General features: G+C 44.7%; 1 protein-coding gene across 1 annotated transcript in view; it reads left to right on the top strand.

Moving 5' to 3' along the window:
* Nucleotides 1-539: 539 nt before the first annotated feature.
* Nucleotides 540-26,793, top strand: part of slc18a2 (solute carrier family 18 member 2) — a 49,798-nt gene continuing 23,544 nt past the window's right edge. The window contains exons 1-9 of the mRNA XM_038773156.1: nt 540-751; nt 945-1,096; nt 5,192-5,546; nt 9,275-9,333; nt 10,371-10,454; nt 11,266-11,358; nt 22,111-22,200; nt 22,278-22,321; nt 22,468-22,528. Coding sequence (XP_038629084.1) covers nt 970-1,096; nt 5,192-5,546; nt 9,275-9,333; nt 10,371-10,454; nt 11,266-11,358; nt 22,111-22,200; nt 22,278-22,321; nt 22,468-22,528 — 913 coding nt within the window. The 5' untranslated portion in view covers nt 540-751; nt 945-969. The remainder of the gene's footprint in view (nt 752-944; nt 1,097-5,191; nt 5,547-9,274; nt 9,334-10,370; nt 10,455-11,265; nt 11,359-22,110; nt 22,201-22,277; nt 22,322-22,467; nt 22,529-26,793) is intronic.

Raw genomic sequence — 26,793 nt, 5'->3', positions numbered from 1 at the left:
AGTTCTATTTGGTCAAATCAATATATGTGTTTGCCCATAAAGAATTCCATGTCATTACTCGCGACGAGATCTAACCCAGTCCTTGCAGGTGGGTTGTGGGGAGTCGGTGCGCCGCGCTCTACTTTCCTGCCGTTTTAGCAATGATCAGCGTGCGAAAGAATTCGATAGAAAATTTGCTTTCGGGTCTGAAACCAAACGCGATGGTATCTGCGAAGTGGGAATAGAGGTGGGGCGGGGAGGAGGGGAGACAATGCCATAAAGTGGCAAAAATGCAATTTTGTTCAACAATCGTTAAGTTTGCTTGTTAATAATTACTACGGGTCGCTTCGTGTCAGCAATTACAGGATGTTAGTGTGCAAACAGTCTCAATGGAATATATAAATCGCTCAAAGCGCCTTATCCATTTGTTTTTCAGCAGCATCAACAGTTTGGCTCTATTTGGAGAGGGGGAGGGGGGAGAGGAGGTAACAGCTTTATTAAAATTGAAGGTGAACTTTGATTTCCTAAGTGGAAAATATTGGAATGAAGTGCGAGCTGAAGCGGATTGGCCCGCTGTTTGTCAACGGCGCCTTATCAAGCGATTCCCTCGCACGTCAATATCGGCAGGAAGGCGCTGAAATGTGAGGAATCACAGCGTCACTGGACAGGAGCAATCCCCTCGACCTGCCCACTATCTGCATGGCTCTCTTTCCCAGTTGGAGCTATCGGGGATAGAAGCGATTCTCCAGCCCGTGCATTTTGCTGAATCGAGGTGAGTGATGGTTGGAGCAGAGCAGGTTCTGAAGGCTAACCCTCTGCTGGCATTCTGTATATTGTTACATTACATTCACAATCAGCCAAAACTTAGCAACATTTGTGGAGGGCAGTTTGGCTTTGCGTTGCCTTTCTTCATCTTGACTGTCGAGTATGATGTTGTTAATCTGATGTATGCTTCCCCCTCCCAGGAGTCGGTGTGGCCGGCACCAGTTGATGATGGAGAGGCTCAGAGAGTTTAGTTTTTTGCGCTGGCTAAGGGACGGTCGACAGTCTCGAAAGCTGATCCTGTTTATAGTGTTTATCGCACTACTGCTGGACAACATGCTGCTGACGGTGGTGGGTGAGTGAAATAAGTCCAGGTGGGGCTGCGGGAGGGTGCGGGAGGACCCTGAGCTATTTGGCCATCAAATCAAGTCCAGGTTCATTCCACATTTTCCACTGTTTTCTAAAAGGGAAGCCACTGTTTTCATGGGAGCAGTGGAAAATATCTGGATTTTGTTGTTGTTGTTTCAAAAAGCCCTTTTTAATTGTTTAGCCATGGCATAGGCAGGCGGTCTGTAGCCTATCATAATATTTAAATGACCGGTATTGTTCTGGGTATAAAATGTTTCGGGTTGATGTTCTGAAACAAACAGTCTGGGTTGTGTCTGGAGATCAGCGCCAGTCTGTGCAGTAACACAGCCCGCCTCCAGTTGGGGTCAGTACCACTCTCTGCTTCGAACACAACTCTAACTTTTAAAGCCACCCCTCCCTTCGGCAAACAAAACAATCGTATGGGTCTGTGCCAGTTTACTAACTGCTTCAGTACATCCAGGGATGGGAATGAAGCGAGACTTTGTATTGATAGGGTCCACTGGATTATCTGTTCAATTGGCGCCCCACCATTCAGAACGATCTGTACACGGTGACCATGTCATTGACAGGGACTGTGTGCTCCTTAAAGGACCCGGAGACAGTCGAGACCCGATTTCTTTGTGATAATGACCATCATCACAAACTTTTACCTGGGTTCAACACTGATTTCGGATTGTAGACACTGTCATTTCTCGAATCTTTGAAAGAGCTGTTCAATTAATCCCCACCCCAAACCCATCCAAATTAGTTATCTTCCAAGGCCACGTCTAATTGCCTTTTTAAAGGTTCCTATAGGGTCTGATTCGGCCATCCTTCCTGCTGGTGAGTGCCAGAATTTAACCATCCTCGGGGACTGGTGGCGAGGAGAGAGAGAGAGAAAAAAAACCTTCACTTTCTTGCTATATGTTTTGTTACCAATTATTTAAAATCTCTGACCTTTGGTTACTAGTGAGAGGAAACAGTTTCCCCCTACTTCCTACAACAAAAAAAATCCCGTTGAACTTTGAAAGCTGTTATTGGGTTTCTCTTTGACCCACCAAGCTGAACAATCCCAGTCTCTGTCAAACTCTCCAACTTTCTAAAGTCCCCCAACACTGTCTATTCTGGTGAATTCCCTCCCAAGAGCTGAACATCCTCCTAATTTGTGTAAATGTGTTTGCAGATTATAGACATTGTAAAGCCTGCATTTTGTTTCGGATTCTGGGACCTGTAGGGGCTTGATCTTATTTCTGATTAGAGACAGCCGGGGTCGTGATTGGCCGCCTGTTATAGACACTGGGAGGTTTATATTTACAGAGTGACTGATACCGAGAAAATGGCCAGTTGATCGTGGAGACCAAGCACGGTTTTATAAAGGGGAGCCAGATACACACAATCCTGGACAATGTCAGCAGGCCTGACAGCCTCTGTGGATTGAGAAGGGAGCTAATGTTTCCAGTCTGGATGACCCGTTATCAAAGCTGTGACGAAGAGTCATCCAGAATCGAAACGTTAGCTCCCTTCTCTCTCTCCACAACTGCTGTCAGACCTGCTGAGATTTTCCAGCATTTTCTGTTTTAGTTTCAGATTCCAGCATCCGCAGTAGTTTGCTTTTATCTTTGTAAAGGCGAGGTCGTGCTTGGTGAATACGATTGAATTATTTTTTTTGAAGAGGTGACTAAAGTAGGGCACAGGAGAGCGTCTATAGAACCTCCTGAAGACATTTATTAAAGGTCCCTCATAAGAAAGTTTAGTTTAGAAATAAGCTCATAGAATTGATGGGAAGTGACTGAGCAGTTAGGTGATAATAGGGATAATGGGCAGGTATTCCAATTGGCAGGATGTGACTGGTGGTGCCTCGCAAGGATCTGTGTTATGACCTTAATTATTCACTGTATCCATTAATGATTTGAATGTCAGGATGAAGAGTCACAGGTGCAGGTTTGTCAATGATACAAAGATAGAGGGCATTGTAATACAGTTCAGATTGAAAGTGTGAGGTTTTCCACTTTTGGTTGACGGACCAGAAAGTGGTGGTTTAAAGCAATGTAAGCCACACACATCTGTCACTAAAAAGGTCAGGGATAAATAAGAAAAAGAATCGGAAGGATTGCTGGCCTTTACATCTCAAGGGCTTGAGTCCAACGGGCTAGGAGTTGGGCTAAAATCTACAAGGATTTGGTTAGGTCACAACTGAAATATTATGTTCAGCTCTGAGCACTGCACCTTCAGGAAACTATATCAGCCTTGGGTGAAATACAGTGAAGATTTGGCCGAATGATACCAGTAATGAAATGACAAGGTGGCAATACAATAACTAGGGCTGGAGTCCCGGAAATCTGGGTGACTAAGGGCGGTCTCATCAAAGATTTCAACGGGGAACTGATTGCGAACCTAGGACCAGGGGAACATTGCCAATCTTTCCACGTTCAAGTTACGAAGCAGTTTGACATACCTTAGGGTTGTAAAGTTTGGAAGTTTTAGCAGAACTGAGATTCGGTCAGTTGTTAAGTTGAAACGTGAAATTGATACATTCCCAAGTGGTATGAAGTAAATGTGGAAATTCTGGAGTTGGGTCACAAATTAACCTCGATCGCACTCAATAGTGAAAGGCTCTCAGCAAATTGAATCATCTTCTCCTTTCCCCACACGCCAATCATTCAATTCAGATTAGAAAGACTTGTTCCCAATGACTGAAAGTGTCGTTTTGCTGGAGTTTCATTGCTGAAATAACCTGATTCGACAAACAGTGAAGAATAGAAAATTAAATAGTAAACTAATAGAATAACAGTAAAGAATTCTATGGGTTCCATTCTCTTCCATTAAACCTCATAAAGTTACGGTAGATATGAAGCAACTCCCAATAAACGGCGTTTTCACCGCTGCTTTATCGAACTGATGGGTGGAACCCATTGGGAAGCCTGTCCCTTCTGGGGCATTTCATTCCTCTTGTTTAATCTTCATCTCTTCCGCAGCATTCTTTTGCTCGATCTATTGAAAGGTTTGCAATGCAATGGGTTCGCAATACTAGAAATAGTGGGCTAACCCTGCTCAAGTTTTAAATGGGGAATGATTAGCAAATAAACTCGGTATTGTAACGGCAAGGTGAACACAACAAAGACAGACAGTGGGAGGGAAACGGATTATTTCGAGGTGTTTGAAATGAGGGTTATTGGATTAAGTTATTCTGCTCTGGCGTTCCAACACGAAGGGAGGATAACACATGGAGTCAGTGTAACTGGAGGAGACCTGGTTAGTGATGCTGCAGGGTCCACCCTGTCCTAGATCATTGGTTAGTCTACACAAACCAAGCAAAACACAGGACAATCCCTCAAAAACAAACAGAATTACTGTCATCATTAAACGCTTCTAAAACTTATATCCTTTGCAAGATGCCCTCAGACTTTTTAGAAGCCGCTCATTGAAAGACGCCGATTGGTGTTATTTTACTCAGTGCATCGGGTGCAGCCGATGATTAAATATTGCCAGTTGGGCAGCAGAAACGACGACAAATGAGAGGTGCTGTCTGACACACTCCTCCATAACTGGAGATGTCAGACTATTGCCAATCAGTGTGAGGTATACATGTGCATATTGTCCCTCGCTCACTAACCTGCACATCTTCAATTGGTGGGCAGAGGAATCAAATTCACACCAATATTGAGCTCCCAATGGAAGAGATGAAAACAATAGCTAATCGTACTAACCGAGTGATTAATCGACACCCTAAGACAATAATGATTCAAATACAGAGGTAGACCATTTCATTTCAACAGATCAGAATGGCCTGTGCATGATTCTAAATGCATGGTCCTTATTTCATAGCCCAAGGTGGTTTATAATGCCAGCATTCACCATAAAAGATGTGAGTTTGAAGCTGTTGTTGAGGTGTCAGGGATTGAACTCTATAAATCTCATTTACCGGTGGTAGAGATTGAGGAAATAATGACTGGATGTGGATTGGCAAGACACAAGCTGCATAAATATAATCACTGAAGTATCAGAATAACATCTTTACCATGTGTCTTGTGTGTTGACCAGACTGAGCTGCTGGATTTCAGACCAGTGAGTTTGAAAGTGTAACTTCTGTATGTGTTTGCAGTGCCCATCATCCCCAGTTACCTGTATACTCTTCACCATCAATCACTGGAGGAAACCGCGACCCCGACCCCGACCCCTGTAGTTGTTTCCGCCACTCGATTTCAGAAAATCTTTTCCTATTATGACAACACGACAATGATAACGGAGCCAGAAGGCGAGGGAGGAGATGAAGGGCAGGTGCTCAGAACAACCCAGCCCTCCGTGAGCAACACGACTGTGGCAGTCGATTCCAACGGGAGCTGTTTTAATAGGGACAAGGACTTGCTGAATGAGAATGTCCAAGTTGGATTGTTGTTTGCTTCAAAGGCCACCGTGCAGCTCGTGACAAACCCCTTCATAGGCCCCCTGACAAACAGGTGAGTGATTGGGTTCTTACAATAAAACTTGCACTCCCTGTGGAATCTTCTGGAATAAACAAATGTATCTCCGAATGAACAAACCAAATTATCTCAATGGACAAAGAGCCAAACAAACCTGATTTTTTTTTAAAGTGCTGGAGACACCCAATAGTGCAGACATATAATAATCTTTATTATTGTCACAACTAGGCTTACGTTAACACTGCAATGAAGTTACTGCAAAAATCCCCTAGTCGCCACACTCCGGCACCTGTTAGGGTACATGGAGGGAGAATTCAGAATGTCCAATTCACCGAACAAACATGTCTTTCAGGACCAGTGAGAGGAAACCGGAGGAAACCCACCCAGACACGGGGAGAACATGCAGACTCTGCACAGACAGTGACCCAAGCTGGGAATTGAACCTGGCACTGTGAAGCAACAGTGCTAACTGCTGTGCTACCACGTCACCGCATGTGAAGGGAAATAAATATTGGCCCAGCCAATGGTGACCATGTTCCATAAATGTTTGGTTAAAAAGTCACTTTCTCAGGTTTAAAGCCCTGTCAGAAGTAATGGAACAGTTTGTCTGGTCTCTCCACGGATGCTCACTGAGCTGCTGAGGGTTTCCAGTTTCTGCTCTAAACCATCCAAACATGCTGGGCGCGATTCTCCCAGACAGGGAGAAATCGTAAGGCTGGCGTCAAATCCGGGCGGGTTTGACGCCAGCCTCCCCCTTTCCGACCGGGAACCGATTCTGGTCCCCGGTCGGGGCTAGTATGCTGCGGCCGTGAACTCCGGTATCACGGGCTTAATGAATTTCGTTAAGCCCGCTTGCCAGAGTTTGCGCCGGCTGACGCGTCACATGATGTCAGCCGCGCATGCGCAGATTGGAAGACTCCAACCCGCGCATGCGCGGATGACGTCATCGCGCATTTGCGCGAAACCCGTGCATGCGCGGGCCGGGATGCCCCTCAGCCGCCCCGCGAAGTGATACAGCGGGGCGGCGGAAGGACAAAGAGTGCGCGGGAATCGGACCCGCTGCCCGCGATCGGTGCCCACCGATCGCGGGCCCATGGCACCCTTGGCACGGCCGTGGTACTGCCGTGCCAATCGGTGCCATGGTTTTCAAAATCGGGACTTTACGGCCGTTTTTACGAACGGCCAGACCAGGTGTGTTTGCCGTTCGTAAAAACAGCCGTAAAAGGGCTTGGACTTCGGCCCATCGGCCAGCTGAGAATCGCTGCTGGCCGTAAAAAAACGGTGGCAGCGATTCGTGTCGGGAGTCCGGCGTGGGGGGGGGGGGGGGGGGGAGAATAGCGGGAGGGACGCAGACTAGCGTGGCCGTAAAAATTTACGACCCCCGCTATTCTCCGCACCGTCGTGAGTGCGGAGAATTGCGCCCGCTGTATTTACTTTCCCCAGTCCTTACCCTCACCATAGGCACCTTACACTAATGCTGGCGGGCATTTCTGTTGCACAGCCTTCAGGGGTACAGTGTATTTCCTACTTGCCCTATGAGATATATAAATAATATTGTCACTTCAACTTGCAAAGTCTTGATCAAGTGAAAGTGTTCTTTCTAGAAACCTTGCTCCTTGCAAAAGTGCCTAAAAATGATCTAGAACTCACGTGATATGTACATGAATCATAGAATCCCTACAGTGCAGAAGGGGGCCATTTGGCCCATCGAGTCTGCACCATACCTCTGAAAGAGTACTCCACCCAAACCAAGTCCCCCACCCTATCCTAATGACCCCTTACCCTAACCTCTACATCTTATTTTTTAGACACTAAGGGGCAATTTAGCATGACCAATCCACCTAACCTGCACATCTTTGGACTGTGGGAGAAAACCGGAGCACCCGGAGGAAATCTACTCAGACACGGGGAGAATGTACAAACTGCACACAAGCAATTATGCAAACGGAATTGTACCCGGGCCCCTGGCTCTGTGTTACAGCAGTGCTAACCACTGTGCCACTCTAGAGTGAAGAGAGATGGAGAAAAGGATAGATGGATACACTAATTGGGCGAGAGGAAATTAATAGTGGGTAGATGTTCCTGAGCAGCAGAAACAACAGTCTGGGCTAGTTGAACCAAATAGCCAATTTCCACGTTGTCAATTCCATGTAATGTGGCCTCTGACAAATTTGTGAAATGCACAATTGATAGTATATTACAGGTTAAGGTTCCTCAATCAGTGTACTTTATCTCTATGATCTTGTCCTTCTACATTCAATCTACATATCATTTACCTTTCTTGGCAACATCCAGAAAATCTGACATTGGGGACCAAGATTAGAGAGACTGCTACACAATCAACTCACACTTCTACCTTACAGAGAGACTCATTTGGATAAAGGAGTTTCGAAACAAGACAGCGACGGCCCGGTCACACGGTGGTTCACATCGCTGCCTCACAGCGCCAGGGTTCAATTCTAACCTTGGGTAACTGGTCTCTGTGGAGTTTGTACATTCCCTCCATGTCTGCGTAGATTTCCTCCAGGTGCTCCGGTTTCCTCCCACAGTCCAAAGATATGCAGGTTAAGTGGATTAGCCATGATAAACTGCCTCTTAATGTGCAAAACAAAACAATTAGGTGGGGTTACGGGAATAGGGCGGGGGCATGGGTTTGGGTGGGATGCTCCTTCGGAGGGTTGCTGCAGGCTTGATGGGCCAAATGACCTCCTTCTGCACTGTAGGGATTCCATACATCCTTTAAACCAAGACTTAAACATTGAGTGGGTGCAACAATGGGGTAGATTTTTGCCGTTCAGATGAATAGAGGGTGCGATCTATTGGCCATATTCTGCTTTTTAAAAAAAATTTAGAGTACCTAATAATTTTTTTCCAATTAAGGGCCAATTTAGCATGGCCAATCCACTTAACCTGCGTATCTTTGGGTTGTGGGGTTAAACCCACACAGACATGGGGAGAAGGTGCAAACACCACACGGACAGTGAGGCGGGGCCAGGATCGAACCCGGGTCCTCAGCACAGTGAGGCAGCAGTGCTAACCATTGCACCACATATACTGTTTTCTGAACTCTGTCCAGGTGGTGCCCATGCGGCAAAGATAAAGGGCTGGATTCTCCATTTCTGAGAGTGCCGACACCAACGGAGGATACCTGGTGTTTCACGATGGGAAGATCGGCTTGAAACCCTCGCCGATTCCGGTCCCGGTGAGGGGCTAGCACCGGCGCCACGTGAAACACCCGCAGAACACCCGTCAGGCTACAGAGAATTCTGCCCTATATGTATCTGTAGGTGCCAGGGTTTGTGTAGCCAATGCATGCAAGGTGACAGCAGAGTGCACGTGTGCCCAGACAGATGTCTCACTGCACAACAGATCAAGTTTGTAGCATAGATTTGAAAAAATTATCTTAGTAGCAATTGCAAAATTAAGTTTATTCTGACCTTAAGTAACCATCTTTGCCTATGTGTACCGACACCCCAGTCAAAATACCGACTGGCAGAGTATATCATGCAAATCATAAAGCTCAGCTATTCAAAAACAGAATCAAGCAAACTTGTATAGTATGTATGTATATCAAATTGTTGATTGTATAACTGATATATTTTACATCATTGTACAGATAACCACAACAGATAGTTATTTGTGTACTGTTTGTATGTTTTATTGAGCTTCTGTTTACAAAGAACCATCGTCTAGTTGTAAATTATTCCAGACATTAGTTAAGTATTTATTCACTCCATAAATCGGATGCTTTCTTTTGTTTCCAGGATAGGATATCAAATTCCAATGTTTGCAGGGTTTATCATCGTATTTATATCAACAGTTAGTAAGTATTTAAAGTTTATTTTTTATTTCGTCCAGAACACTTAAGATTTTAATTCTTACTGAGTTTGCAGGCAATAAGACCTTTTAACATAATCACTGATCTCTAATAAAGTAAATGTACCATTTGTTTGCACTTGACAATGATATTCAATTTGAATGACAAAAAAGATCAACATCTTATCTGCGCTTTGCTGTGGCAAAGTTGAATTGAACGTAAAGCTGTGGGTCAGTAATTTATTGTGTTAACTATAGTTGAGAGCAGGGAAGTCAGTAAGGAACCCTGGAGTTTGGGATTCCCCCAAAATTGTGCAACTTTAACATCACAGCCTCTGTGTGACACTACCCGTCAGTTCCCCACTAGGAAATCCATCTGATTTATCAGCGCACATTTGTTCCAGTCGTACAGGGATGGGTTGGTTAACCTCAGTGAGGTTGGTCAGGGGGTGGGGAGAAAGTTAAGGGTGAGTCGATCCAAAGGAGGGGCTGGGGCTGATCAATAAGGGTGGAAGATGGGATTGATTCCAAGGTCCTGGTGGGGTGATGTTGGAAGTCTTCATGTGCGGTGGGGAGGGTGGACGGGGGTTGAGGATAGAGGGGGTTAGGAATTAGAGGCCTGGAGCGGGATGGCGGGGTGCGTGGGGACTCTGAGTCCTCAGGCAGGCGCGCTGGACCCAGTAGTTGTAAAGATACTCGCCTCCCGGATGTGGCAGATGTCATCTGGGGGGGGCAAAAAGCTGTCAGGGCTTTGGGGACTTAGGAAAGTCCACCATCCACAGTTCAATTTAAAAAAAGCTGAATAGCAATGAGGCTTGCGACCTTGTTATAATATTTAAAATGCCAACCCACCTCCTTGGAGTGAGTTGGTCACTCACACACCGTCCTGCTTCGGTTAAAACTGGAAGTGGCTAGTTTGGGGTTAGGTTTGGGATTGGATTCTGATTTTTATTTAAATTTTAGCTTCTCACATGACCCACGTTCACTTTAACCCTTGAATTAAATGTGCTTACATAGCCCTCATGCATCTTTTTACCCCTACAGTGTTTGCTTTCTCGAAGACTTACTTACTACTATTCTTAGCCAGGTCTCTGCAGGGCATTGGGTCCTCATGCTCCTCTGTGGCAGGTAAGGGGCAATTGTCAAAGTGTCATGAAAATAACATAGTAACTAAACATCTCTATTAGAATAATCTCCCGTGTAACTATCATACTCTTTTGTCAGAAATGTTGGCCTAACTACATTACAGTGCATACTTACACATACATAGCGCACACAAACTCCATAATTACTGTTACGTTTTCCAGTTGCTTCAAAATGCGGATAATTTTCCGTTAAAATAAAATAGGCATTTAATATTTTCCAGGACCACGAAGTTTAGATTTTTCTTTTGAAATTGCATTTTGCATTATTTAAGAATTTTGCAATATTTGGCCATTGTGACATCAGTATGATACATCCTATATTTGCATAATGAAGCTTGACACACATTTTACTTCATTGAGAAGTCATGTTCGGGGCCTCACGGTAGCATGGTGGTTAGCATCAATGCTTCACAGCTCCAGGGTCCCAGGTTCGATTCCCGGCTGGGTCACTGTCTGTGTGGAGTCTGCACGTCCTCCCTGTGTGTGCGTGGGTTTCCTCCGGGTGCTCCGGTTTCCTCCCACAGTCCAAAGATGTGCGGGATAGGTGGATTGGCCTTGCTAAAATTGCCCGTAGTGTAAGGTTAATGGGGGGATTGTTGGGTTACGGGTATACGGGTTACATGGGTTTAAAGGAGGGTGATCATTGTTCGGCACAACATCGAGGGCCGAAGGGCCTGTTCTGTGCTGTACTGTTCTATGTTCTATGTTCTATGTTGTAACCGCAGATCCAATGACAATAGTATTTAGCATCACACAATATTTACACAGACTAACAAGTGTCTTTTCTCATACAGGTATGGGGATGCTGGCCAGTGTTTACACTAATGATGAAGAGAGAGGCAATGCAATGGGTATTGCATTAGGAGGTCTCGCAATGGGGGTTTTGGGTCAGTATCCATATACCAGGAGGAATGCAATTCATCGCCAATTGCACTTTGTAGTTTTCTGAATTATTCCTGAAAGATAATGGCAAATTCTAGAAGTTCCTAAGTGCACACAAAAGCCAACAGCTATTCCAAAAGAGCACTGCAGGATTGTAATGGACTCTTTATTTACACAATTGGTTATTGAAAAGTGAACAGAATATTACTGAGAACCTGAATGCAAGATGTGATTCAGAATCTCCAGGACTTGAATTGGGCTATTTAGGATTTATTTAGAGTTCCCACATTAAACTCCAATTCAAACTTTCAAACTCCGATCAGAGAGTGCTGGAAGTTATCTGGTCGAGTTAGCTGATCCAATCACAACTAATTCAACTGTTCCCTTCTCATTGCGTCAGTGTGTACATTTAGAAATTTCAAGAAGTTCTCATTACATCATATATTGGAAAGACATTTAAACAACAATGGTTCACATGATGCTGTATAAAGTGCAGTTTAAAAAGTCAAAGATTTTCATTTCCATTTAATCAGAACCATTCCAAGTGTTAGGAGCTCCCTGACTGAAGTCCTTTGAAATTTTTCTTCTGCAGTCCTTCTGAAATCCTATGATGTGGAGGTACCAGCGTTGGACTGGGGTGAGCACAGTAAGAAGTCTGACAACACCAGGTTAAAGTCCAACAGGTTTGTTTCAAATCACTAGCTTTCGGAGCACTGCTCCTTCCTCCATTCACCTGAGGAAGGAGCAGTGCTCCGAAAGCTAGTATTTGAAACAAACCTGTTGGACTTTAACCTGGTGTTGTCAGACTTCTTACTCTGAAATCCTAGTTTACCTTAAAATATTACTGCAGATTTATCTTGCATGTGCTGCTTAATAGTTCCACACTTTTTGGAGGTCTCTTTCTAATTGACCTCATTCAAGGTCTAATTTCTAAGAACACAGAGATTGTTAAACCTCATGAGGAATATTAATCAAAAGTTACCAAATAACTCATCAAGGAAGGAAACATGGGCGGCAAATTTGGCACTCGACAATGGTCCAAATTATATCAACATTTTCAGAAACAGCAACTTACATTTTACAATTAAAAGCTTGATTAAAGTGGTTGATATTAACGAGGATCCTAACGGAGGAGGGGTTGTGGGGTATTTCAGAAGGGAATCCCAGAGCTTAAGGATTTATACGGCTGCAAATCTTGGTTTGAAGTGAGTGGGGAATGCAGAGAAGGTCTGAGTTGGAGGAATACAGAGATCGCAGATGGTTGTTGGGTTAGAAGTTTTACAGAGACTGGGATGGGGGATGGCCAGTGAAGGATTTGATGAGAATTAAAAATCTTATAAATTATTATTGCTGACAGAATTTCCACTGTATAAATACAATTTTGACATTCCTTTTTAAAAAATAATTCGCTTTGAATAACCAACATTATGCCCAACAAAAATGTACGATTAAAAAAAATCATACATTTCATTTGTTACTTTTGTTGGATTTTGTTTTTGGGATGGGCAGGAACCATTTGCAGTTTAACTGTGTGCAGATCTGAAACCTGCTAGTGTATCTGGAGAAATACCCATGTTTTCTGTTGGTTTTGCAATGGGAATATACCAAATTTCCAGAAGGTTTCCATGGTGGGATAGCAATGTATCCCTGTACCTTTGTCTTCTACTTTTAAGTCTGCTTTTAACCTCTGAAACATATTGGGCGGGATTCTCTGATCCTGAGGCTAAGTGTTGAAACCATCGTAAATGCCGTCACATTTCTCGATGGCGTCAACATGCCCTCAGTAGCAGCAATTCTGACCCCAGGGGCCAGCATGGCACTGGAGCGACCCACGCCGGCGTCAGATGGGCACCACAGGTCTGCGCATGGGCAGTGGGGCCGTGCGGAACAAAAGAGGCCCCTAGCCCGAGAAGCTGGCTCGCCAATCGGTAGGCCCGGATTGCGGGCCAGGCCATAGCGGAGGCCGCCCCTGGGGTCGGAAACCCCCCCCCCGAGATGCATGCACGCCGCGGTCCCGCCGGATAAGAGCACATGTGGATGGTGCCGTCGGGACTCGGATTTTTGCACGACCGCTCGGCCCATCCGGGGGGGGGGGGGGGGGGGGGGGGTACAGCGGCCTCCGACCGCGCCGGTCCCAATGGCGCTGATTCTCTGGAGAGCAGAGAATTGGCATCGGGGTGGCGTCGCATGATTCTCCGGCCCGGCGATTCTCCTGCCCGGCCTGGGCTGAGAGAATTCGGCCCATTGTTATTGTCCAGCGGTGGGTGTCTCAACACTGAAATCCAGAAAGGGTCAAGGATTGAAACATTCTTCTGAAACCCAATAATGATGAGGCAATGAATATTCACTGCTTATCCACTATCCAACTTGTCCAATCTCTGCGGGACTAGTGGAAATAGTTGAGAACAGGGAAACCAATTAGTTGTCTGGTATTGGGGATGTTTAGCACCTTGAGGTCCAGTGTTTCCTTTTGGTTACATCCACATTACCTAAAGCTGGCTTGTAATGATGGAGACAAAATATCTATATATCCCAGCTATCCAGCAACACCTAATTCAGTCTTTTGTGCAGTGATAGCATTCACAGTTCTGGAAAGGTACTGCTGGTGATGATGACAGTGATGCAAAAATGTCTCCGTATTCTGATGATTCATCAGTGAACGTATCCATTATCTGCTGCTCTAGTAGATGGCTTTTCTCCTCAATTCTCTAAAGGTTATCTTGAATATTGCTGAAAAAAAGATGCATGTTCCCAAAGCTTTTCATCTTGCACTCAGCCACACAAGATAAAGTAACGGTAAAAGGAATGACAATTTATAATGCCTGAGAAGAGAGTGCTGATCGGTTGGCAAAGTGGACTCTGATTGGTCATGGAGGATTCAGCAGAGTGCAGTTAACTGTTAACCACCAGCTTTTGTTTCAAATTCAAACCAGTCAACAGTTAACTGCTCTCTGCTGAATTTGCCATGGCAAGGTGAGTGCAAAAGGAGGTAAGGGTGTAGTGGTATTGTGACTGCATAGTGACCCAGGGTAATGGCCTGGGGTTAAATCCCACCCTGGCAGATGGTGAAATTTAAATTCAGTAAAACTATTTGAAATTCTAACAATGACCTTGAAATCACTGTTGATTGTCATAAAAACCCATCTGGTTCACTAATGTCCTTTAGGGCAGAAAATCTGCCATCTTTACCTGGTCTGGCCTACATGTGACTCCAGATCCACAGCAACGTGGTTGCCACTCAGTTCAAGGTCAATTAGGGATGGGCAGTCACTGCTGGCCCAAGCAGTGATGCCCACATCATCCGGATGAATAAAAAGCTCTCTTCTCAGGCTGCATAAATTATTCCCTTTATTGGTTTATCTTTTGTAGCTGCCCTGATTTGTGCAAGACGGGAAGCTTCAACAGCACTTTCTTTTTCAGCAATACCGAAGATTACCTGTTTCAAATGTGTTCATCTCTGGCAAGCTGATAACAGCTTTGCAGTTTCTCCATGTGTATTGTATTTATATGCTGTATCATACACTACGTTCTATAAAATCCAGACTTCCCCATAATTAAATGCTGCTCCTAACACAGGAAGGTTCTTCTAACATGTGCCCAATATTCCTGGAGGGAGAACTCATGGTTTTGCACTGAATGGATCTCACACAAACTGAAAGATAAAAGTTATTGAACTGTGTGCTCAAGATGTTGTTGTTTATGGGTTGAAGATTTAGTTTTCTCATGAACCTTGTGGCCCTAAAATGCAGATTCCCAGCTATTGACTAGACCTACCTAGTTCGTTCTTCAAACCCATTAAGGTTTCTTTTTACACCACCCATGCTGGTAATCTAATTGTGCACAAAAAATTGAATTAAATAAAAGGCTGATTGGATACCACTAGAGCGACACATTACCAACCGTTCACCATTAATAATGCTATTGGCGGGATTTGTTTGTTGAAAGATTAAATATCTTAATTAAAGAGATATTTGTTCAAATGTACTTGAAAGCCCACAACAGAGATCATAATATCTTTAGGAAAAGACAATAATCTCTCAGCCATCAACTCAATAGACTGGAGGAAAACAATATTATCTCATACATATGGAGAAGATTATAGGTTATGTTTAGAGCAAATAATACTTTAAGCAATTCTTAATTATATCTTTCAATTGCACTAATACTTGATAAATTTTGCATTCGATTCTGTTAGTAAATAAAACACAAGTCAGAAAACTGAAGAAGCCTAATTAGAAAAAAACAGTTTTGTTGAGAAATCCGGGTGATCCTCTAGGTAAGGGCTATCTGAGAAATCAATGTTACATGTTGGTATCTCAACTTCTTCATCAAGCACTCCCAGCTCAGATGTAGCACAGTTGGATGTCAAGTAAACTTCTGCATGAGACTTCCAAAGTAGAGCCAAATCTGTGAAATCAACTGCTTGTTCATGAATACTCAAAAAAACTTGTTTTACCTAATGCTGATGGTACAAATCTGCCTCTCAACAGTCTGGGCTGAATTAAAACACACGGGGCTGAATTCTTCCACTTCCTGGTGGCGGCAGCTAGAATTGCAATGGGCAGAGAATAGCGGCTAATAGCAAAATCACGACTTGCGTCCGGCGCCGATTTCGACACCATGGTCTAGTCCCCCGCTGGCAGCGTTTGTGAAGTTCGTGCCCCGCGCACGATTTGTGATTTGCATGGATTTAAATCTCATTAGTGGGTTGGACACAAGTATGCTCCGCCCCTCCATGATGCTCCGCCCCTCTCAGCCGAGAGTCGCAAGGGCACAAATTGGTGCAAGTATTTACAAGAGGGGCCTGGTCTCCATGGCTGTTGAGGCAGATTGAGAGGGAACAAATACTCTAAAAACGAGTCAGGTTTGCTGGGGGCTTCACTGCCTGAGCCGGGGGGAGGGGGGGGGGGGGGGGGGGGGGGGGGAAGTACCGGGGAATGGTCGGTGCCAAGTCTGTACACCCGGGGTGTCCCTTGGGATTGGGGTGGCCTGGCTCAGACTGCCATTACGGCCGTATGTGTTAGAAATTCACCCCTCTGGTGCTACTTACAAGCTCCTGGATGTTCACACTGCTGATTGTCACTGTGTCCTGTAAATGCTCAGAGGGTCTCTGGTCATGTGGGAACCCACCAGCCAGCCCCTCTGCAAACCCACATACCCCAGCAGTATCATCAAGGGGTTAGGCACGGCCATGCTCTGTCGTTGACACTCATCAATGCGCTCCTCAGAAGCACTGCCCCACTGCAGGAGGAAGCAGAGGATTAGCAGTGCTCACCCGAAACAAAGGACATCCTGCACCATGGCCTTTGGGACCCTCCCTGGTAGTCTGCCCCTCTCAGAGCAGACGTCTCACCAGTGACACTCACGTCTCAGGATCACGAGCTGCCTAGTGAGGCTGACAGCACTGACTGCCTCAGCCACGACACTGTTCAAGAAGGTGGGTTTGAGTCTGTGGCCCACCCTAGGAAGAGCGTGTCTCTCCTCTCCTCGAGCCCCTGATGTGACCCCAAACCCCCACAATTTCACAGGGCACCCCTGTGGTGAATGTAAAATATAAATTCACACTGTGTATCACTGTGTCCCTGTGGGCTCCATCTGTGAGCCGTTGCACGGCTCTGCCCACAGGGGGAGATGAGGAGCATGTACAGTGCTCCGCCCATGGCTCCTCCCACAACCGGAAGTATAAATTGCTGCAATCTTGCGTGCCTGCCTTCAGTTCAGCTAGTCGCAGGCAGGCTCAGTTGTAAGTTGATTAAAGCCACAGTTTACTTCTACTCGTGTCCTTGAGTGAATTGATGGTTGCATCAACCCCCCCCCCCCCCCCCCCCCCCCCGCGCACCCAATCACCGCTGGTAAAAAATGCCAGCTTGGCACCGTAGCAGTTCAAAAGTTTGCTGGGAATCACGGCAGAAGCTGTGTTATCACATTAGCTTGAAATTTGTATTTTTAAAAAATTCTTGCATGGATGTGGCCATCACTAGCAATTTCAGTATTTGTTGCCCATCCCTAATTGCCCTTGAACTGAGTGGCTTGCTGGACCATTTCAGAGGGCAGCTAAGAGCCAACCACATTATTTTGGGTCTAGAGTCACATGTAGGCCAGACCAAGTAAGGATGGCAGATTTCCTTCCCTTAAGGCCATTGGTGAACGAGATGCGATTTTGCGACAATCGATGATGATTTTTTGATCACAGTTGCTGAGACTAGTTTTTAATTCTGGATTTTATTGACCAAATTTAAATAATTCCATGGTGGGATTTGAACGTGTTTCCCCAGCGCGATAGCGTGGCCTGCTGGATTATTTGTCCAGTGACACTGCCATCATCTCTCCCAAATCCATATGGGAGGGCCTGCATATTGTGCCCCGATGGGTCTACTCGCTGGAAAATTGTAGGGAGTCAGGGACATAGTGGAGCAGGCCATCAAACAACTTTCCACTTGTGCCTGATCCATACCCAAAGTTCAGTCAGTAGGAGGTGAAAAATAGAATGTCAATGCTTGTGCATAAATAATGGCCAAGGTACGAGTGTGTGATAAATAGTCATTGAACTGTACTGGTCCCAATTTTAACTCTGCCGGGTTTCTGGCAGATGAGCAGCAGTAAGTCAGAAATATCACCATCTCTTGCTCTAAAATTGAGGTATGTAATATCCTAACTGTCGGCCCTCAATTAAATTCCATCGGTTGGAAAATTGATAATAATCGCTTATTGTCACAAGTAGGCTTCAATGAAGTTACTGTGAAAAGCCCCTAGTCGCCACATTCCGGCGCCTATCCGGGGAGGCCGGTACGGGAATTGAACCCACGCTGCTGCCTTGTTCTGCACACTGGGGCTGTTTAGCCCACTGTGCTAAACCAGCCCCATTGAGCTGGCCAGACGGTGGATAACTGGTGGGGCCAGCTGCTGGTCTGTCTCACTTGGGGTTTGTGATGAGGAAGGTGGCGAGGTCCTGGTGGGGAGACCCAAGCTTCCCTTCTGGCCTTCCAGTCTCACAAGTAAGAACAAAATTGTTTTTTGGGGTCTCTTCTGGCCCTGGTTCTCTTTCGTACTGGCAGGAAAACACTTACAGTCACCTAGTGAAAATTACAGCCGGGTCCCGTTGATATTTCTTTTAAGTCTATCTTCATCCACACTTTTCTTTCCCTTGGAGTATAATGGGGAAGTGATGGAAGTTTCCCCCAGCTGATTATCAGTCTGTTGAACTGCATTATAAGTGCTCCTTCTGTACCAACAAGTCCAGAGGTTTGACTTGAACCCAGAGCTTCTGATCCAGGGGTAGATGCACTGCCACTGTGCCACACGACCTACATCCAGTGATATTGGAAAAAGAAACACCAGTTTTTGGTGGCTGTCCTGGCAGCTTGCTCAGGAAAATAGAGAAAGATCTGGACCCACTGCCACTAGGCAGCTCCAGGGCAAGTAAAGAAGATGTGCGATTTTAACCACCGATCCATCTGGCACTGGATCGTTATGGGTAAGGTCATTCCCAATGTACTTAGGGGAGCAGAGGGGAAAGTTGCAAAGGAAGTTCAAAGAAAAATAATAAAAAAGATAGTAGCTAACTTGCACCTGGATTAGCAAAAAATCCATGATTAAAATGAAGATCCACGAGGCACAATCTAATGTGTACTCTGGGTGCTAGTATTGATACAAAGGAAAACAGTCATCAGATGTTTAAACCGCTGCCTTCAGTGTTACAGGATGTTGTCTTGCTTAGTCATCCTACCACCTCCCGAGATTAATTGCCACTTGTGAAACAGTGGCCTCTGTCTCTTTGTCCCAAATGCATTATGACTTTCAGTTTTAAGTGGCAAGTAGTCTTGATCAAGGTCATTAGTGTTTGTTAGCTTTCTCAGACTGATTTATGTTGCTGATCTTTGCTGTATCTTTGGCATTTAACCAGTTTACAAGAATAATGTGAAAAATTAAATGCATCACGCTAATACAATACATGTTTAAATTAGGCCTAAATCCCCTCTGTCATGTTGACATTTTGAATATGGAAGACTTGCCAATTTTCAAACACACTCCCCATCATTTGATTTTACATCTTTTAAATATTGCTTCATATTGAAATGTATGAAACTATTTCATTCTTCTCCCAGGAAAGTATTATTGATGTATTTTGTTCTCCGGTATGGGTGAGCAGAAAGGAGTCAGTGGTGGGATGTGGAATAACATTTCAAATATTGTCCGTCTCAAATCCTCCCCGGATCAGATATAGCACAGCCAATAGTAGAATGAAGCTTCTTATATTCTGGTCCAACAATGTGTCCAAGTGCCAACCTCTTGCGCCCCTGATGTTTCTTGAAAATATCTCTGCCACCATCAGCCTTTATGGTTGCAATTGCTACTCAGAGGCAGTTTTTCTCTGCCCGAACAAAGATGGGGGTCCTTCTGTCAACACACTTTCATAGCAGTGGTTGGAACTTAATTCAACCTCCAGTTCTCAGTGGCGAAATAGCTGAATGCTAACCCACAGTACCACACAGGGTCAGAATGATTTCTGTGTTTTGTTCTGATATGAGAAGCATTATACCATACAAAAAGTTCAGCAACAATTAGAGCATCAAATTGCATCACAAAATGTATCAAATATATCTGAACACAAAATTAATTCACAACAGGAATTAAACACTAAACAGCCAAAAACCAGAGCTTCTGTGAATAGTTGTACCATCGAAGGACTAACGCAACATGCCCTCTTCCCCTACAGGAATAGGTTTCTGGCTCTCAAAATCTATACTAAGCTTTTCACAGCAATAATCAAATCACAGCGTATCGTGGAATTAAATGTAGCATTTGAAGTTTAAATATACTATTAATTTCCTTACTTATATGAAAGTGACAAATTAGCACGCAGATGTTTGTGTAGCCAATGCTGTATATTATAATTATCACTATTATATTAAAAGGCAAAATGTGTTTGATTCCAACAATAACTTCCTCACCAATTTTTGATTGTCACTTATTTATGTAATTGTGTATATGACATGGCAACAATATCTGCTGCATGGTTCACAAAATTTACACGTGGAAAGACTGACGGTATAAGGATAAGCATCATAATGACAGCACTTCTACTTTCTGGAGTATTCTAGGGAGTTTACTTCCTCTGTATTAAATCAGACCTGGAATCGATCTTGATTTTCATTGTAAAAAGAAATGACCACAAATTTTTATCAGATAAAACATAGAAAAGATCTTGAGTGACGCCAAATAATCTAAACATTCAGAGCAAATGGCCATGGTATCACCATGCATTGAGAGTTTGCAAATAGGGTCACTCTGCACCCATTAATCTTTATTGGCTCTCGGTCAATCAAAGCTTGATTTTGAAATTCTCATCAGTTTCCAAATCCGCCCATGGCCTCCACCTCACCCTCACAACGCCCTCAACACACCCATTCTTGTAATCTCCTGCAACCCCGCAACCCTTGGAGTTTTCTGTGCTTGACAATTCTGGCCTTTTGTGCATCCCCAATTTTAATTGCTGCAGCGTGAGTGGCCAGGTCTTCATTTGTCCAGGCCTCAAGCGAGATAATACCCTCCCACCACCTCTCCGACTCTCTACCTCGTGTTCCTCCTTTTAGTCACTACCTAATACCTAGCTCTTTGCTTTTGATCATCTGACCTAATATCTCATGTGGCTCGGCAGCAGAATTGTTTCATAACTCTCCTGTGAAGCGTTTTGTGGCGTTTTATTAGGTTGAAGGGTTTTATAATCATAATCTTTATTAGTGTCACAAGTACGCTTATATTAACACTACGATGAAGTTACTGTGAAAAGCCCCTAGTCGCCACACTTCGATGCCTGTTCGGGTACACTGAGGGGAGAATTCAGAATGTCCAATTCACCTAACAAGCACATCTTTCGGGATTTGTGGGAGGAAACCGGAACACCCAGAGTCGGCCCACGCAGGGGAGAACCTGCAGGATCTGCACAGACAGTGACCCAAGCCGGGAATCGAACCCAGGTCCCTGGCACAGTGAAGCAACAGTGCTAACCACCGTGCTACCGTGCCACCCTTGAAATATAAGTGGTTACTGGTGGAATTAAAGTCAGTAATACGATATAAGACGATTATACATTAGTTTATATGACAATTGAATGCATTGTTCTAAGAGTGAATTTCACTTGAATCATTTACAATATTTGGGGATATTTGCATCCTTGGGCTGTTGCCATGTTCTAGTGAAGCTCGGTGCTAGCTTCCGGTTGGGCACTTTGCAGACCTCGCTACTCAACGTTGAGTTTGGCATCTTTAATTTCTGGCCTTTCCCCTCCATCTTAAACCCCCCTTTCCTCTCTTTAAAAAAAAAATAACCCATACATGTGTTGCCTCAATGCCAAACACTCTCTCCCCCTCTCACACCAGGCCATCTGCCTTTTGTTCTGAAAGTTGCCACTTTTTAATGCAGTTTCTTCTCCTCCAACATTCTCCCTCCTTTCAGTTCCGAGCAAGGGTCAAAAACACTGAACGTTAACGTGGTTTCTGCCAGACCTGCTGAGCTTTTCCAGGTCCTCCGTTCTTGTTTCAGATTCCAGCATCTCAGTTTTTGCGCTTTGTTACAACATGCGTATTTTTTTTTTGCTCTGTAAAGTGAAAAGAAAATAACTTTCCGGAACAGTCATAACAAGTCACTGTGCCTTACACTCAGGCAGTGTTGGTTACATTTTCTTTTGCTTGTGAGATGATTCACCCACTTTGTGGGCGTAGGTAATTCATGTTGATTTTTCCATTGACCCTTTACAGTGGGCCCGCCCTTTGGCAGTGTGATGTATGAGTTTGTGGGAAAAACAGCTCCCTTCCTCATCCTGGCCGCACTGGCACTTCTAGATGGAGGTAAGTGAAGGAAAAGATGGCAATCATCTGGCATTCAAAATTGATTTAAACAGAATAATGATTCTTGCCTGTTTCAGCCCTACAGCTGTTTATTCTCCAGCCATCCAAAGCACAACCAGAAGTAAGTATTGCTCTCCAGATTCTTTTAACAGTGACAAAGTGTGCTTTCTTTGCCATTTTAGCACTTAACGTTTTAGAACTGACATCTATCTTGGTTCACCCACTGTCGTATTTTTTCTTCAGTGTCTATTGTTTGATCTTTTCTAGAACCAGAAGGGGAGCTCCCTGTTTGCACTTTTACGTGATCCTTATATATTGGTTGCTGCAGGTACTGCACTTAGTTTAAGGTTTGGAATTATTTTTAATACGTTTTAAATGTATCAATCCCATGTCCAGATGGTATTTCCAGAATAAAGACAAATGTACAACAGTGCTACTACACACCAGCAGCTTACATTGTGTCATGAAATTCGTCTCTCATCAATGCCCACGTTGGGCAAATAAAAATCGATCCCAAAAGGGGGAAATGGAGTAGATAGGATGGATTTAAGGGGAAGCGCAGTTGCAATGTCTTCCACAACTAGTTGAGACTCAGAAGCGAAGAGGTTAGACAATGAGATTTCCAAAGGTTGGGGCAAAATAGCCAGAGAAGTTGGTAATGATGGGACTAAAGGGACAGGGGGCAGAGTCGTGTGCCCTTCCCCACGGCTGGAATGACAAAGGAGGCATTTAGTTACATGGGGGCCCTGCCACCAACCGGCCTCTACCCCAATTAAGTCCGTGGTGGGAAGGCCCAGGGATGGAATATCTGCCCCATTGTCAGTTAAGGCCCCACCAAGATGGCAATTAATGCCCAAATAAGGGCCTCATCCCATCAGTGCTGGTATTAACCTAGTGGCAGGTGAGGAGGAGAATGGTGTTCACCATGGATGGAGCACAACCAGTAAATCCTGCCTGGTTTTCCTGCAAGATTCCGGGCGGTGGGCGAGAGGTGGGGGGCGGCTGGAGGAGGAGATGGACCTAATTTAAAGGCATTCTGCGCCTCTTCAAAGGAACTGACAGTGGAAAAGATGTCCTGTGGAGAGCATCTTCCTGCCCTTGCTGCTGAACCCCTTCCCCCCCCCCCCCCCCCCCCCCCCAACACTCCTGTGCCTAGGCCCCTGGCTGATCTGAGGCATTGGGTGGCTGTTGTACCAGCTGCAGCTAACTCATTGGTGTTGAGTAGAGGTCTCTGATTGGTTGACAGCTCTTGGCAGACAGGACTTATGTCCCCAAGCTATGTCCCAGCCCGAAGGCCCACTGCTGGCCTCTCAAGTGCCAGAGTAGAACAGGATGTGTTGAGCCCTCTCAAAATGAGGCCACTGGCTCTGTAGCTGGCAGGCGAGATCTCTGGGAGAGGCCACCCAGAAATGGACCGGTTAATCTTGTTACCTCAAGATTAAACCCCAAATCAACATTGACTGAAATTCCAAAATTTGATGAACAACCTTTCAATAATCACATAAAAATGCAGACCACACATTTAATTACAAATCCGAATCTGACAACTCTTCCAAGTTCTCTATTTCGCACCACCTACCTGCTGTGTCAACCTGGGTGTTGTCCATATCCTTGCCTATTGATGGGCCCAGTGGTTGCCATGTCTCTACCTGTGGCATTTCATTGGTACAAATAATTTGCTATCTTCCCTTTACAAAAGAAAATGTGTTTTGAAAATGAATTTCACTCGGGAGGTCAGCAGACATTCTCCTGTGATAATGCAGCTATGCAGCAATTGTTTCACTTTCCAATCTATGTTCAGCAAGTGCATTAAGGATCAATGGAATATTGGGAAGGGGATAGTTGATTGGTTGGACCTACTGAAGTCTCACGGAAACAATGAAAAAAAGCAGCAGAAAGAGGCCATTCGGCCCTTCGAGCCTACTCCGCCATTTATTATGATCATTGGCTGATCATCCAACTCAGCAGCCTGATCCTGCCTTGCCCCATATCCTTTGATCCCTTTTGCCCCAAGTGCTATATCTAACTGATTCTATAGTGTTTTGGCCTCAACCGCTTTCTATGGTGCCAACTACTATCTAGGTGAAGGACTTTCTCCTCATCTCTGTCCTAAATGGCCTGCCCCATATACTCAGACTGTGACCCCCTAGTTATCGACAGCTCCACCATCGGGAACATCCTTCTTGCATCTACCCTGTCTAGTCCTGTTAGAATTTTGTAGGTTTCTATGAGATCCCACCTCTTCTTCTGAACTCTAGTGAATACAATCCTAACTGACTCAATCTCTCCTTATACGTCAGTCCTGCCACCCAGGAATCAGTCTGGTAAACCTTCTCTGCACTCCCTCTACTGCACAAACATCCTTCCTCAGATAAGGAGACCGAAATTACACACAATGTTGCAGGTATGGACTCACCAAGGCCCTGTATAGTTTCATAGAATTTCATAGAATTTGCAGTGCAGAAGGAGGCCATTCGGCCCATCGAGTCTGCACCAGCTCCTGGAAAGAGCACCCTACCCAAGGTTAACACCTCCACCCTATACCCACAACCCAGTAACCCCACCCAACACTAAGGGTAATTTTGGGCACTAAGGGCAATTTATCATGGCCAATCCACCTAACCTGCACATCTTTGGACTGTGGGAGAAAACCGGAGCACCCGGAGGAAACCCACACACACACGAGGAGGATGTGCAGACTCCGCACAGACAGTGACACAAGCCGGAATCGAACCTGGGACCCTGGAGCTGTGAAGCGATTGTGCTATCCACAATGCTACCGTGCTGCCCCTAATTGCAGCAAGACATCCCTGTTCCTGTACTCGAATCCTCTCGCAATGAAGGCCAGCATACCATTTGCCTTCTTTACCGCCTGGTGCACCTGCATGCTTACCTTCAGCCACTGGTGTACAAGGACACCCAAGTTTTGTTGCCCATTCCCCTCTCCTAATTTATGGCCTTTCAGATAATAATCTGCCTTCCTGCTTTTGCTACAAAGTGGATAACCTCACATTTATCCAAATTATACTGATCTGCCATTCACTTGCCCACTCACTCATCTTGTCCAAATCACACTGAAAGATCTCTGCATCCTCCTCACAGCTCACCCTCCCACCCAGCTTTGTGTCATCTGCAAATCAGGAGATATTACATTTTGTTCCCTCATCTAAATTATTAATGTACAGTGAATAGTTGGGGTCCCAGCACCAATTCCTGCGGCACTCCACCAGTCACTGCCTGCCATTTGGAAAAATACATGATTATTCCTACTCTTTGTTTTCCGTCTGCCAACCAGTTTTCCATCCATCTCAATACACTACCTCTAATCCCATGTGCTTTAATTTAACATTTTTTAATTTTACAGTTTCTGATGTGAGACTTTGTCAAAAGCCTTATGAAAGTCTAAATAAACCACATCCATTTGCTCCTCCTCATCTACTCTATTAGTTGCATCCTCAAAGAATTCCAATGGATTTGTCAAGCATGATTTCCCCTTCATAAATCCATGCTGGCTCTGTCTGATACTGCCACTGTTTTCCAAGTGCTCTGCTATAAAATCTTTGATAGTGGATACTAGAATTTTCCTTACCACTGAAATCAGGCTTACTGGTCGATAATTCTGTTTCCACTTTTTAAATAGTGGGGTTAGATTAGCTATTCTCTAATCTGTCGGAACTGTTCCAGAGTCTATAGAATCCTGGAAGATGACCAAAGATGCATCCACTATTTTTAGAGCCACTTTAAGTACTCTGGGATGTGGGTTATCAGGCACTGGTGACTTATCGGCTTTCAATCCCATCAACTCCTCCAACACCATTTCTCTACTAATATTGATCTCCTTCAGTTCCTCCCTCTCACTAAACCCTGTGTTCCCCAACATTTCTGGTATCTTGTTTGTGTCCTCCTTTGTGAAGATACAACCAAAGTATATATTTAGCTGCTCAGCCATTTCTTTGACCCCTATTCCTTGACCCCTATTCCCCTGTTTCTGACTATAAGGGACCTACATTTGTCTTCACCAATCTTTTTCTCTTCACATAATGTTCCCTGCAAGCTTACTCTTGTACTCTATTTTCCCCTTCTTAATCAATCCCTTGATCCTCTTTTGCTGAACTCTAAACTGCTCCCAATCCTCAGGTCTGTTATTTTTCTTGGCCAATTTGTGTGCTCCTCCTTGGATCTAATACTATCTCTAATTTCCCTTGTAAACCCATGGTTTGGCCACCTTTCCTGTTTTACTTTTGCACCTAACAGGAATAAACAATTGTTGCAGTTCACCCATGTGCTCCTTGAATGTTTGCTATTGCCTATCCACCGTCATCCGTTTAAGTAACGTTTCCCACCCTATTATACCTAACTCATGCCTCATAGCATTGTAGTTTCCTTTATTAAGATTCAGGGCCCTATTCTTAGAATTGACTATGTAACTCTCCATCTTGATGAAAAAGTTTATCATATTATGGTCGCTCATCCCCAAGGAGCCTTGCACAACTAGATTGTCAATGATTCTTTTCTCATTGCACAATACCCAGTTTAGGATGGCCTGTTCTCTAGTTTGTTCCTCAATGTAGTGGTCCAGTAAACCATCCCGTG

Source organism: Scyliorhinus canicula, chromosome 16 (assembly GCF_902713615.1).
Source record: "Scyliorhinus canicula chromosome 16, sScyCan1.1, whole genome shotgun sequence".
NCBI classification, from domain to species: Eukaryota; Metazoa; Chordata; class Chondrichthyes; order Carcharhiniformes; family Scyliorhinidae; genus Scyliorhinus; species Scyliorhinus canicula.
This window is presented reverse-complemented; position numbering and strand designations above follow the sequence as displayed.